The sequence below is a fragment of the Musca domestica genome, unplaced genomic scaffold (genome assembly GCF_030504385.1).
Source record: "Musca domestica strain aabys unplaced genomic scaffold, Musca_domestica.polishedcontigs.V.1.1 46, whole genome shotgun sequence".
Taxonomy (NCBI): Eukaryota; Metazoa; Arthropoda; class Insecta; order Diptera; family Muscidae; genus Musca; species Musca domestica.
Window position 1 is genome coordinate 1252221 of NW_026712336.1, and position 14455 is coordinate 1266675.

The 14455-nt window shown below is 36.6% G+C and overlaps 2 protein-coding genes across 5 annotated transcripts; both read right to left on the reverse strand.

Annotated features, from left to right (window-relative positions):
- Positions 1-1415: 1415 nt before the first annotated feature.
- On the reverse strand, positions 1416-11241 carry LOC101897028 (kinesin-related protein 6). Its single transcript, XM_059127551.1, has 3 exons — positions 10931-11241; positions 10404-10844; positions 1416-6683 (listed from the first exon to the last, which is right to left on the reverse strand). The coding sequence occupies exon 3, from the start codon at positions 6661-6663 to the stop codon at positions 4963-4965; it is 1701 nt and encodes a 566-aa protein (XP_058983534.1). The 5' UTR covers positions 6664-6683; positions 10404-10844; positions 10931-11241; the 3' UTR covers positions 1416-4962.
- A 633-nt stretch (positions 11242-11874) lies between these two features.
- Positions 11875-13648, reverse strand: LOC101897204 (proteasomal ubiquitin receptor ADRM1 homolog). 4 transcript variants are annotated; one of them, XM_005175249.4, is made up of 4 exons: positions 13561-13648; positions 13272-13475; positions 12880-13208; positions 11875-12807 (listed from the first exon to the last, which is right to left on the reverse strand). In XM_005175249.4, exons 2-4 carry the CDS (start codon positions 13455-13457, stop codon positions 12126-12128), a joined length of 1197 nt encoding a protein of 398 aa, XP_005175306.1. In that variant the 5' UTR covers positions 13458-13475; positions 13561-13648; the 3' UTR covers positions 11875-12125. The 4 variants fall into 4 exon arrangements, with proteins under 4 accessions (XP_005175306.1, XP_011291236.1, XP_011291242.1 ...); XM_011292934.3 differs by having other exon boundaries at positions 13272-13486; positions 13561-13608; XM_011292940.3 differs by lacking the exon at positions 13561-13648 and having other exon boundaries at positions 11875-12562; positions 12635-12807.
- Positions 13649-14455: the final 807 nt, after the last annotated feature.

Sequence of the window (14455 nt, forward strand, 5' to 3'; positions counted from 1 at the left end):
TAAGCAGTCTTCTGTTTATGAAAGCCCTTAAAATATCATCTGTCCGATGACTATTCCAAGCTCTTCTCTCTAGAAGAGTTTCAAAAATGCGTCAGACTATAGAAAATATTTAAAAAGTATTGTCTTTAGATGACCTTCATCAGTTGTTCTGTTCGCAGAAGACCTTCAAAAGGCTTTCTCTCTATAGAAGATCCTGAAAAAGTCTATAAAAGACCCTCAAAAGGTCTTTGACCTATAGTAGACACTCAAAAGGTCTTCGATCTATAAAATACATTCAAAGCCCTACGACCTTCTAAGTTCCTCAGACTATATTTGAAAAGTATTCTGCCTATAGAAGACCTTGAGCAGTTGTTCTGTTCATAGAAGACCTTTGAAATGCCTTCCATTTATAGAAGATATGTTTACCATCTATCCCCTCAAAAGTCTTCTATTTATAGACCTTCAAAAGTCCTCAGACTATAGAAGATATTTGAAAAGTATTCTGTCTATAGATGACCTTCAACAGTTGTTCTGTTCATAGAAGACCTTCAAATGGTCTTCTATCTATAGGAGATCTTCAAAAGGTGTTGTTTCTATAGAAGACCCTGAAAAGGTCTTCGATTTATAGAAGGCCCTCAAAAGGACTTCGATCCATAAAATACCTTCAAAGGCCTACTATTCATAGACCTTCAAAAGTCCTCAGACTATAGAAGATTTTTGAAAAGTATTCTGCCTATAGAAGACCTTGAACACTTGTTTTGTTCATAGAAGACCTTTGAAATGTCTTTCATTTATAGAAGATCCTCAGAAGGTATTCGATCTATAGAAGATCCTCAGAAGGTATTCGATCTATAGAAGACCCCCAAAAGGTGTTCTATCTATAGAAGACATTTAAAAGTATTATATTTATAGACCTTCAAAAGTCCTCAGACTATAGAAGATATTTTAAAAGTATTGTCGTTAGATGACCTTCAGCAGTGGTTCTGTTTATAGAAGACCTTTGAAACGTCTTCCATCTATAGGGGACATTCGAAAGATCTTTCATCTATAGAAGTCCTTTTAACTATAGAAAAACTTCAAAGGTCGTCTAAAGACCTTCAAAAGGTCTTTTAAAGACCTTCAAAAGGTCTTTTAAAGACCTTCACAGGTCCTTCAAAAGGTCTTCTAAAGACCTTCAAAAGGTCTTCTAAAGGCTTTCAAAAGGTCCTCGTGATTTTTTGTGACTTCTTGAATACAAAACATACTCTACAACAATGTTTACAAACATTTATACATAAATATATTTTTTTGTTAATACGGATACAAAAAAAAAATATAATATCTCTATGATTTTAATTACAAATCATTATTTTTACAGCCTTAGGGGGAGAGGAGGGAGATAAACAAAAGTTAGCTGTCAAGTAAGTGTTTTTTGATAAATAAAAAGACATTGTGTATTTTGTTGTTTTTTTTTTTTTTTTTGTTCTTTTCAACTCTTGCATAAATACATAATTTTAGCTGAATTAAGTTTTTCTTGTGTTTTTCTCGATTTTTTTTTAACATTAAAAACTAAATAAGCTGAAATTACAGTTTGTTGTTGTTGATTATTTCACATCGTTTTTCTTTTTTTGTTTCTTATAAAAAAATAAGTCGCGTAGTTAAAAACATATATAAATAATTCATAAAAAAATGGAGAACATTATGGAAATTATTTGAAAGCAGTTGTTTGCAAAATTAAAAAAAAATATATATATAACGACTAAATGTGTGTACATATGTATATGGAAATAAAAAAATGAAACAAGAACATAATAGAAATGTCAATAAATATATGTATAAAAAAAAAAAAAACAAAATAATTATGTATAACTTGTTGTTGTCGTTCATGCATAATGGAAATTTAGATGACATTACAATTTAAGTCTATGCGTTTATTGTTTTCTTTTTAGCTTAATTTTAAAATTTTCAGTGTTTTGTTAGAGGAACTCTTCTTTTGTTGTTATTATTTTGTTTTCTTGATTTTATGTTGATGTTGGTTGTTATCGGATAATATATTTTTTTTTTTTTTGTAAAAAAAGAGAAACATACACACGCACACTATAATTATGAGATATTTATTTAATAAAAAATATATATTTTATAATTTAATATTGTTAATTAGAAGAAAAAGAAATCATTAAAATAAACATTTTTTTTGGAAAATAAAGAGTGTTTGAAATTATGTTTGTTTGTTAGGCATGCACAGCATACGAAATTGTTGTAATTTTTTGTTTTTAAATATATATTTAGAATAAAAGCTTATGTTTTTTTTTTTTATTTTTACAAAAGAATAAAAATAAATATAAAAATCAAACTCCCTTAATAAACAAAAACAACGATTTTCTTTCTTTCTTTTTTTCGTGGATTTCATCATTCAAATACAATACAATTTTGGGGCGGGAGAAGAGTCTTAGAAATGCTTTATTAACAGGGGGCCGCCAGAAGTCGGCTATGTGGTGGGGAGATAAATTGTAATAACAAATTTACAACCAATTTTTTTTTGGAGAATTTTGAGGAGTTGGTGAACTTCAATGGAAAATATTTTTCTTCATAACTCCTTTTTAAGTTAAGCGGTCTTCTTTGGAAGGGAAATAATCGATCAGGAGCCTTTCTCTTTAATGGAAAAAATATTTTGTGTTTGGGTTTCAAGGGATTTTTATAGAATGAGAATCCTCAGCTCAATGGAAAAGATATTTGTTCTTGACTCCTTTTTAGGTTCTCAAAAAGAATAGCTCCAAGCGGTCTTCTATTGAAGGAAAATTGTCATTTTTTTTTGTAAATTTTGAGGGCTATATAGGAATAGTCAATGGGAAAAATATTTCTTCTTAACTCCTTTTTAAGTTCTCAAAAAGAATTGCTCCAGGCGGTCTTCTTTGAAAGGGGAAATAATCGGCCAGGAGCCTGTCTCTTTAATGGAAAAAATATTTCGTTTTTGAGTTTCAAGTGATTTTTTTAAGAAGGAGAATCCTCTGCAAGGGCCTTTCTCTTCAATGGAAAAGATATTTCGATTGACATCATCAATCAGGTGTTCCAAAACACCCTGAAGGAATTTCCAGAGTTGTTAAATGGTGTTTTATGAAGTGATAATCTCCTAAAGGTGTTCTCTAAATAGGAAGTCTTTTGGAGGTATTTTTCTTAATGGACGACTTTTAAAGGATATTTTCTTTCAGATCTTCACGAGCCGTACAATAGAGAGTAGACTTTCAAAGGAACATCCCTTTTAAGGGATATTTAAAAAAAGCCTCCCTTCTTCTACAAAATTTCCTCGCAAAACGTATTTTATAGAGATTTTCCACACAGGGATTCTTTTAGATTTTCGATAGTCCAATGAGAAAATCTTGGGAAATAAGAACTTTAAGGGCTCCCTTATATTTTAGAACATAATTTGACTTTTCATTTCTATGCATTGCAGACGTCCAAAGAACAGAAAAGAGAATAAAGTGTTTTTTTTTTTCTGTGGATAAACAAACTTTTTTTATTTAGTCTCTAGACCTCAAAAACATTTCAAAGGAAGCCTTCCAGTGGTCTTCTACTGAGAGTTGATCTCCTCAGGAAAAGGATTTAAATTGAAAGGCTTAAGAAGATGGGCTCAATAATCCTTGTGGAATCCTTAAAAAGGGCGAGAGAGAGAGAGACATTGGCACTTAACAATGATGAAATGATAGATAAAAGGGGTCTATTTTGAGGCACTTAATTTCGAGGTCTTGGGGTTCGAAGGTCTTGCCCCATTCATTTAGTCTTGAAAAAATTGTTGAGCAATGAATTCCAAATGGAAGAACTTGGGTTATCCCCTTATCGGATGGGGGGAGAGGGCATTTGGAGACATTTAATCTCGAAGTATTGGAGGGAGTTGCATATTTTTAGAAACGAATTCCAATTGAAAGGCTAAAGAAGATGGGGCTTTTGGTAATGATTGTAAGGCTCAATTGTTTTTGTGGAATCCTTAAAAAGGGAGAGAGAGAGAGAAGCATTGGCACTTAACAATTATGAAAATATATGGATAGAAAGGGTCTCTTTTGAGGCACTTAATTTCGAGGTCTTGGGGTTCGAAGGTCTTGCCCCATTCATTTAATCTTCAAAAAAATTTTTTGCAGTGAATTCCAATTGGAAAAACTAGGGTTACCCCCTATGGAAAGGGGATCATTTGGAGACACATAATCTCAAAGTTTAGAGGTATTTTTTAACAACGATTTCCAATCCGAAGAGCTTGGTTTATCCCTCCTTCTTTGAGGATCTCAAATTCTTTTACAAGTCCCTAAAAATTGGTTGTAAATTTCCTTAAATTATGCAAAAAAAAAAAAAGATAAAGCCCGAGTTAACAACAAATAGTTAGAAGTATAGGGAGACAGTGCGAGAAAGAGAGAGAGATTAAGAGTAGCATAATATCACATTAAATTTAAAATGTTTTCGTTTCTTTTTTTTGTCTGTTTGCAGATTATAACATCACATTTTTTTTGTTTTCAATGGGGGTTAAGTTTTCTCTTAAATAATTTTTTAAATTTTTTTCTGATTTTAATTTTTTAAAGTTTTTTTTTTCGCCAACTACTTAAAGTGGTGTTGGCCGGGGGGCAAACTGTAATTTCAGCGGAATAGGATATAGGGGAATTGAAAAAAAAGGAAATTATATGGTAACAAGGAAGCTGGCTGGTTGGCTTGCGGGCGGGCGGGCAGGGGGAAGAGATATGCTTTGAATAACCTTCATAACCTTAAATAGTATTTTTTACTCTTTTTGCATTGCCACAAAAAGCAGGCAGTCTATTGGCCATTTTTTTTAGCAGATACTTGGTTTTTTGTTGTCGTTCACTTTCACTTTCATCATCATCATCGTCGTCATCTTCTTCTTCTTCTTCGTCGTGTTCCTTTTTGTTGTAGTTTATATTGGGAGGTTTAGTTAATAATCATCGTATATTATCTTCATCATCATCTTCTCTGCCATCCATACTAATTCATAGTCTTTTAGTTAACCTATGAATTATTGGCCTGCTTAAGAAACAGTTTATAATCCCTTTCAGTCTCCTCATCCATTTCCGGATCCAAATCATCCAAATCATTATCATCATCATTATCGGTGGAACCACCATTGGCGCCCGAGGCCCCATTCGTCAAGAATTCACATTCTTCGGCAGTGATTTCACGACCATCGGGACCATAGAACACCGGATCATCACTTTGACGTGGTGGCTCTGCTGGCTTGGAAGACTCACCCTCACCCAAACCCTCACTGCCGGGTGCCTTGCGACCCCAATTGTTCTTTTGCAGTGATATAACATTACTGGCCAACGGATATTTACCCGGATTTTCGGCATTAATGCGTTCTAGGCTGGCAATGATCTCCTTCATTTCCTCGGGACAGTCTGTACTCAAATCGTAACCGGCCAATTTAAGGGTTAAGCAAATGCAACGTACATTCTCGGCCACCACATGTTCCAACAACTGTTTCAACGAATACACAATGTTCTCGGCAATCAAATAAAGGCGTGTATCATCGCCCCTCAGCTGCATATAGAGTTCAGCCAGGAAGAGGGCCGTCTCTCTCACCTTGCCCTGTTGATTACTCTGCATATAGTTTTTGATCTCATCCTGATGGAAGTCCAATTTGCATTTGAGCAAGGTGTGGAACAATGAATCCTTGGAGGGATTAAACATGTGCAACAGGTTATACAGTTTGGCGCCCATATAACGGAAATTGGGATTCTTAATGGATTCTTCGAATATATCCTCCATGGCAATGGACAGGACATAATGATTGCTCTCCATGCCATCGAAGATGTTAATGAATCGGGGGGCAATGGTATCAAACTGGCCGGGATTTTGATTGAGACATTGGATCACAGTTTGTAAATAGTCCAAAGCAATGTTTTGCATATCGGGTGCGGCATCAGCAGCAGCGGCTGCGGCCGCTCCCGCTCCTGCACCAGCTGCCTGATTTGAGTATTGCGCTTGCTGCTGCTGCTGCTGTGAATAGGGCTGGTTCCGTGGTTGATGATGATGATTATGATGATTGTTGTGGTACTGCTGATGATTCTGTTGATTGTAGTGATGATTGTTGTAACGCGACTGCTGATTGTTGTGATGATGGTGATTATTGTGGTTGTGGTGATGGTATTTGTTGTTGCGATGATACGACTGATTTGGTTGATATTCGCGTTGCTGGGGATAGAAAGTGCTGTTGTTGCTGTTGTTCGACGCATTCGAACCGCTCGCGCTGTTATTGGAACGATGTAAACGATCCTGAACACTCATGGAACCGAATTGTTGATTCAATGATTGTTGTTGTTGTTGATAACCGCCTCCATAGCCATTGGCATAGGATGGTTGTTGGTTATACTGTTGCGCCTGCTGTTGTTGTTGCTGCTGCTGCTGTTGCTGAGGATAGTTTTCTTGTATATACTGTTGCTGGATGCGGGTCAAACGATCCTGCACATTATTGTGTGGTATTTGTACGGGATAACGTGGCACAAATTCCATTGCATTAATCGACAATTTCCCTTGTTGAAGAAGAAGATCAGCGGCAGTTGTTGGCTTTCCTTGCTGGTGTTGTTGCTGTTGCTGCTGCTGCTGCTGTTGTTGTTGGGCATCAGCTGGTGGTCGATATGTTTTGGGTGGTCGTAATTGTTTCAACTCCTCATCGGGACTGTAAATGGAACGTCCTGGTGGCATATCCATGATGACAGTGGCAAGGAATACTGTAAATAAAAAGAGGAAGAAATTGATGATTAACAAAAACACACAAAAGTCAGAGAAGTATGTTCTTCGTTTAGTATTAATTGAGCAATATTTAATTGCGTTAAATGTTAATTTTTTTTGTATGTTTGGGGGAGGAGGGGGGTTGAGTGACCAAACACACAATGTACAAAAAACCTGAAGAGAGTGAGTGAAAACAAAAAACAATAAATTAATAATGAAATCATACTGTACATATAGTGTGCGATTAGTGATTGCATACTTGCTATGGGTTGTGTCTTCTTTTGGGAAGAACAACGCACATACAGTGCGTGAAAGAAGTGAGAAGGCATGTTAGGAGAATTTTGAGTATTCTCGATAAAATCAAATTCAAATTCTAAATAACAAATTGTAAACAATACCGAATATCGAGAACTAACGCTATTTGGGGGATATAGAAAAGCATGGACCGTATAAACAAATATCAATAGAATGCCGAATATGGGGTATATTCCATTACGTAGAGCACTATCAAAAGACCACCCTACTTTATAGACTCTGAACGCCGAACTTTCGTTAACCATGGCAAAAATTCAAAGAGTATATCAATCGCGGCTTTAGAAAAATCCCCAACCCATCTGATTTACAGGTAGCAGTAGTAGGTACTTTTCCGGGACTTCATCAAAGCTGCAACTGCTCGCTATATACCAACCTGCTGGTCGAATACCTGAAATAATACCTAATTTTTCAGCAAAGGATGCCGGACTAGAAAATAAGCGAGATCTGCTTCGTCGTACTAACCCTAATGACTACAGAATCAATTTCAAATTCATAGAAAAATGTGGTGAAATTATCAAGATACACTTTTGTCGATATCACTTTTGTCACCAGTAGCAAAGACGCATCAGTTCTGATGGCTGATCATCTACACGGATAGCTTAGTACAAAATTCGACATATGTAAGCAGAGGACTCAACCAGAATTGAATTCAGTAATATGAAGTCGAATATCCGCTGAGTGAAACAGGGAGTTCCCCATGATATCTGCGAAACTGTTTAACCTCTACCTTTTTGGCATTCCACGCCCTCCAGACAGCATTGAGTACTCAGGACCATTTTGATGTTTGATATCTGGTAGAGCAGTTGCCACACAACCAACGGTTAAAATTATTCGAATGACAGCTCATTATATTGTTTAAAAGCGTACAAAAGCATTTTGGTGAGAATTTCCCAGAAAAAAAGTTGTTCGTGATGGAATTCAAACGTGATCGTGTGATTTCTTTATATTTGGCTGGAAAACCACAAATGGCTACTGCTAGAGCACTCCAGCATTTAAACGTGACAAAATCTTTTGTGTCTCATACCATCGATCGTTACCGTGATATTGCCCGTGGTAGCGTAGCCCGACGTCAAGGAAGTGGACGGAAGAAAACAGCAACATCAGCAGAAATGGTTCGAAAAGTAAAGAAGCGATTTGATCGAAACCAGTGTCGCAGTGACCGAAAAATGGCTCATGAGCTGAACATATCGCAATACTCTATTCGGCAAATATTGAAAAGTGAGCTCGGGGTAAAGCCATTGAAATTCTAAAAAGTTCAAGAACTTACACCGCAACAAAAAGAAAATAGACTCAAAAGAGCTAAGCGTTGCTTCGCTTGGCCGAAAATGGTGAACTGCACCACTTGGTTTTCTCCGAAGAGAAAACATTCGATGTCCAGCAGTTTATAAACAAACAAAGTGACCGTGGCATCAGAATAAATGCCGAATATTATCGCGAAAATATTCTGGAGGGTGTATTAAAGCCTTGGGCACACAAACATTTTGGCCGCAGACCTTGGACATTCCAACAGGACTCAGCACCATCACATACAGCACGCGCCACCCAAGAATGGTTACAAAATGAGGTTCCTCGCTTCATTTCCCGCACACAATGGATACCAAAATCTCCGGATACCAATCCGTTGATCTATTGTGTCTGGAGTATTTTGGAAATCAAGGTTGGCACTAAAAAATACCAAAGTGTCGATCACCTTAAGCAAGCGCTTCGTCGGAAATGGGTAAAGCAAACCAACATTTGGACAGCGTGTGACCGTTTCATTGGCCGTTTGAAGGCCAAATGTGACCAACTCGAACAAATCTAAACTTATTCTAAAATTTGATGCTATTTCCGACATTTTTTGCTTTCATTCAATAAAAGTTAAAATAAAATGTAAAAATTATGGCTTTGACTTTGTTGCAGTTTTTTTTTATCTCAACCTGCATGTCCTGGGACCCAACAAAGCTTATTGAATTTTGTCACTGACAAAGTTATTTTACCATTCCCGGCTGCCTTCTTGTCCAAAAACGCTACAATTGTCATTAAGTTTAGATGAGCATTTAATGATTGGATTTGGGCTGAAAACACCAGCACCGGTGGCTTCATCCATCCTGGAACGATATGTGTATATATAGAGGAGGTATAAGACCCACCCAGGACTTTTGAACTCAGTCACTCCGTACGATTTCTCTTTCAATCGTCCATAAAACTCCGGACGTCTATAGGTTGATTAGTTCAACAAAAGTCTGCTTATTTACTCTGTCAAGGAGTTTTACCCGATCACCTGAATATCCACTTCGGACCCCAATTGAAATGCCATATCCTTTGTCTACTAGGACCCGTATACACTCGTCTTGAATGAGTGCTGTTCCGTCTTCTATAGCTTGGAAATAGTCAGTCGTAGATATATACGATTCTACAATGAGTGTATATACGACGGCTAACTCTTAAGCTATAGAAGACGGAACAACACTTATTATATACAACTCTATACAATTTCTTGTAGGCAATATATACGAGTTGGTTCCAGGAGGGACAAAGCTAAAAGTGCTTGACTGTATTATTTTAAAATGCGTTATGAAATCGAAATAATAAGCGTCACTAATCATTCCTTACTAAACGCCCTAAACCTACTTGTAGGATATAACCACACTTAACCACAAAACTATAAAACCACCGATTTTTCCTTTCAAAAAATTACATAAATCCTACTACTGATGCTGTCTGAGAATGTCCGCCGCATGGCTCGGCCAAGCAAAGCCAATAATGTACAACATAAAAAAACACATTTTGTGGTGCTTTCAACATTGAAAATGCGCTGACAACAGTCCATGTTTCAAATGCATGTTTGTTTCTGTCAGTAGCAGCAGCAGCAGGTTTACAGGGTCGGCCGCTCGTTCGGTTAGCTGGTCGCTGGTCGATACATAATGAAAGTCAAATGTTACTTAAATTGGCTTAAAGCCAATAAGCCACAACAGCAACAACAATAACACCAACTTTTATTTTTTCTTTCTTCACTAACCAAAGAAATGGAAATCTATAAGAAACGCCAGCAGTCAGCGGCATTAATTTGTTAATTACATAAAAAACAATAACAAAATAAAAATAATTAAAAATTCAAAACACAATGACATGCATAAGACATTTTTGGGAGTTGTGTGTTTTTTTCGGTGGGGACAAATACAGACAATTGGCGTGGCTTAACAAAAAAAAAGGTGCCACATTTAAAGAGAAATCAAAAAACAAAACTGGCTTAGTGTTCATACAAAGCCAGTCTTTGTATGATTTTTTTTTTGTTGGCTTGGCCTATCAATGCAAGCCCCATTTTGGAGCATCCTTTGTGTTTCCCTATCTTCCTTTTTTTAAAGGTTATCTTTCTTCGTGGCTTACACTTGCATGCATTTTTATTATTTTGTAATGCTACGCACCTTTTTGTTTTCCTCTTTATTGTATTTTAATCCGTTTTCCCAATGTATTTTTTGTTGAAAAATCCACACTCTTCCACACCGCGTTGTGATATTTTTTCAATATTGTTTTGTTGCTGTCTTTTATTTACTGATGATTTTATTAATTTCGTTTTGGCTTTTTTGTTCTTTTAAGTTTGTTGCGTGTCACTTTTTCGTTTCTTTTGTCTCTGTGGCTTGCTTGCCTGCTTGCTTTTCCCAATTTAACTTTTCGCTCTCTTACAATTTAAACAGCAACAACAATAGTGTGTTTGCTTCGGTGAGAATTTGCTCACATTAAAACGAACACTCACACGCACGCACACACGAATGCCAACGGGTACGGTACGGGTGAAATTGATTTTTTTTAGTCTTCTTTTACCCTGAAATTATTACAATTTCCCAAAGAAGCTGTGGCGAATATATCTGTAAATGACAATAACATTATATCAAATTATTTTCATAATAAAATATATTAAAATTTCCATTTTTCTTGCTGCCAGCACTCTCACCTTTTCCTTCGCTTGCTTTTACCCGACGACGAAAAAGTTGCAATTTTTGCCGTCTTCGTGGTCGTTTTCTTCGTTTGCACCCGTTTTCTTCAACGATGAACTGTAATTTTTTCTTACTTTTTGTTTATAAAATTCTAGTTCTTATACACATTTCAAGCACAATATTTAATACTTCAACAATGTGATACGTTAAATCCTGCTAAATATCGCTTGAAAACGAGCTTTTTTCCATGAAATTATCACAATTATTTTCACCCAAAAAAACTGCACAGCCTAGCCAGGGATACGTAATTCGACCAATGGCCGTATAATTGCCGAGAGAGGGAGAGAGCATTTAGGTTTCACCTGATCGATTTGTTGTCAGTTTGCTATGTTTACACTTGATATTATATTATCAGTGTTATGGACGCATTTGAATTAGGTCGTATATGTCAATTATTCTTTTACCAAATATGGTGCAAAAAAGGAACTGGTTTATTAGCCTAGTAATGCTATGCAAGAATTTACTGTTTTTGCAATATTTTTCGATATCTTAAATATGGGAACAAAAGGTGAGAACATGGATGGGGAAATATGGGAACATAATCGAACTAAGTCAACCTAAAACTCTTTTGTCCCTCTACGATGAAGCCAGTCGATGACTAAAGCCATTCAAAAAGCGTTTTATGTATGCTCACATTTAGTCATCGGATGGCCTTTTCGTAAAAGAACAAAGGAGTTTTGGTCAGTTTAGTTCAATTCCAGTGCATAATATAAACCTTTTAGGCAAATGAATAAAAGTATTTAGTGTGACGTAGTTAACATTAGGCCCATTTTAGATTAACAATACAGCCGAAGAAGAATATTCTTCGCTCAACTCGAAAAATTAACCTTTGGCGTATTTTTTTACTTTCAGAATTTTCAATCAAAACATTAAACCAATTTAATAAATGACACCAAGTGAGTTTTATTTAAATGGACATATGTATTTCATTTTGAAGAGAAAATGGTTAATTGAATCGCATGTATGCTTCGTATGTATAATAATTGTGTATTTTTTTGTCTCAGTCTTTATAGAAAGAGATGTATATCAACAAGTTTTTGAAGCAAAAGAAAAAATTGAAGGAAAACGCTGTTTCCCTCCTACAAAGTGAAAACTTAAATCATATAAAAAAATAATAATAAACTCAAGCACTATGACTGCCAAATTCGGAAACTATTCTTTTTTCTCGGCAGCTTGATCTGTGGTCTCATCTTTCTTCACCTCTGCCGTATCCTTGCCCTTTGAACTGACGGGCGACGATGACATGGTAGCGCCGGCGGGTAAGGCCTTTTCCAAAGCTTTAACAAAATCTTCCAAATTACCAGAATAGGCTGCAGCCACTGCTTCGGGTGTCAATTCAAACTGTGATACAACCGGACCCAATTGGGCCGATTGCAGGGCATTGGAAAATAATGATAATGCTTGTTGGAATTGTGGTGAGGCAATGGTTTCCTTGATTTGCTGTTTCTTATTTTCGTCGGCATCTTCTGTTTCGGGCAGGTGAACGGACAATGTGTTGACACGTTCCGGATCCGATATCAATTCATTGATGGCCTCGGAACCAGCCAAAGCCGAGGAAAGATCAATGTTAAGGGAACGACCAGCGCCAGCTTCGGGTGAAAGATTTGATAAGAAGGATTGGAATGCATTGGTGGGTGTTACAGAATTTGAAGATTTCTTACCACCAGTTGCGGCTGCCCCACCCTCTGTGGAGGTGTTGCCAGTTCCAGAGCTGCTGCTCTTACTGCCTTTGGCTTTTGGAGCAGATGGGGTACGGGGAGCCGAAGAGTTTTCGGGTGTAACAAGGCCAGCGGCACTAGAACTGCTATTGCGATTTGAGGATGGGGTACGAGTGCTGTCCGATGAACGAATAAAAGAAAATTAATTAAATTATTCATTCCTAATTGGATGCCAATATAATACCCACTTCATGGAACCCAATAAAGAGCTGAGACCTCCCATTTGTCCAACACCACCAAACAATTGCATCAATTGCTGTTGCGACATATTGTTGAGCATATACTGCAAATCACCACCATCTTGGCCACCACCTCGAGATGCTGAGGGTGGATTGTTCATCAATTCATTGACACGACGGCAGTGTTCCTCATCCTTGTCAGTTTTGGGTTCTTGCATCCAAAAGAACATGCGACGGGAGCTGGACTTGAATTTCAAGACATAGACACGACCTGTCTTGCACTGTTCGACACGTTTGAATTCAAAATCGTCAGGGAACACGATCAAATCATCTTCAACCTATTTAAGCACAAATATTTATTATTCCTTTGCTAATTTAATAAAGACAAAATCTCAACATACCTTTCCAGTGGTGCGATCCTTCCAGCAGAAATGCATTAAACCATCTTCACTTTGTGTCAGATACACCAGACCTTTGCGTGTATCGGGATGCACCATTTTTCCAATAAAGTTCATTCTACCAGCCCGGAACTCCACCAAATTGGAGCCATTCGATGATCCACTTCCAAGACTTTGACGGCCAAACATTTTTAATACTTTCTCCTTCTACAAATAAACTATTGTTAAATAGCTTTTTAAACAATTAAATAATTTATAAAATTGATACGTTTTCCCCTGAAAGGAAATATACCTTGCAAATTGAATGACCAGCAAAAATTTTCTGTCATTAACTAGGGATGAGTAAGTCGACTTTTGGCAAAAATGCAAAGACAGCTTCTCCTAATCGATTATCGATTTGAAAGTTATCGATTTTGTATGGTTATTTCATTTTCATACAAGCCCAAAAATATGCAATGAATAACGTCTTTTTAGTATTGGATTATTTTTATTAATATGTCCAAAAAAACATAAAATCGAAATATTTATAAAACAAGTAAAAGGATCAAGGGTTAACCCACTGGATTTGGATTTAAATTGTCATATCCATTACTTTTACTTCAAATAAATCCTCTCAAAGTAGGTTAACCCTACAAAAAGTTCTAACGTAAACATGGCATTAGAAGAAAATAATAATTTCGATATCATTTTAAAAATTTAGAGAGGGCGGTGAGAATCACGAACTTGAGACACCATATTTAAAGGTGAGAATAAATAAAACGCTTATCTGACTGGTCATCGGATGGCTTCTTCGGAAAAGAACAAAGGAGCCTTAGACCGAAATCGTATTAAGCCAACCTTAATTTCCTTTGTTCCCCTAGGAAAAAGCCAGCCGATGACTTAAGCCTGTCAAAAAAGCCTTTTATGTACCTTCACCTTAAGACAATTCTGTTAAAAAACGTAGCTATAATCATCAGAATGCCGAATATTTGCGAGGTATAGTATGGGGCCTATATTAAGACGTGTCATAGGAGGTAGTACCCATTACAAACCCCAAATACCAAATTTGAAGAAGTCCCGGTGAAAAGTGTGACACAAATCAATAAAATACCGAATATCTGGAGGTAAAGTTATATGGGTCTATACAAAAACTTCAATATAACCAACTATCTGCCACAGAAGATGGCGCCTATTACGAACTCCAAATA

Coding starts and splice junctions, on each gene's coding strand:
- LOC101897204 (XM_005175249.4), bottom strand. CDS start 13,457: ATGTTTGGCCGTCAAAGTCTTGGAAGTGGATCATCGAATGGCTCCAAT. Junction 13,209..13,271: donor AGGATCGCACCACTGGAAAG/GTATGTTGAGAT, acceptor GTGCTTAAATAG/GTTGAAGATGATTTGATCGT. Junction 12,808..12,879: donor TCTTTATTGGGTTCCATGAA/GTGGGTATTATA, acceptor TTCATCGGACAG/CACTCGTACCCCATCCTCAA.
- LOC101897028 (XM_059127551.1), bottom strand. CDS start 6,663: ATGGATATGCCACCAGGACGTTCCATTTACAGTCCCGATGAGGAGTTG.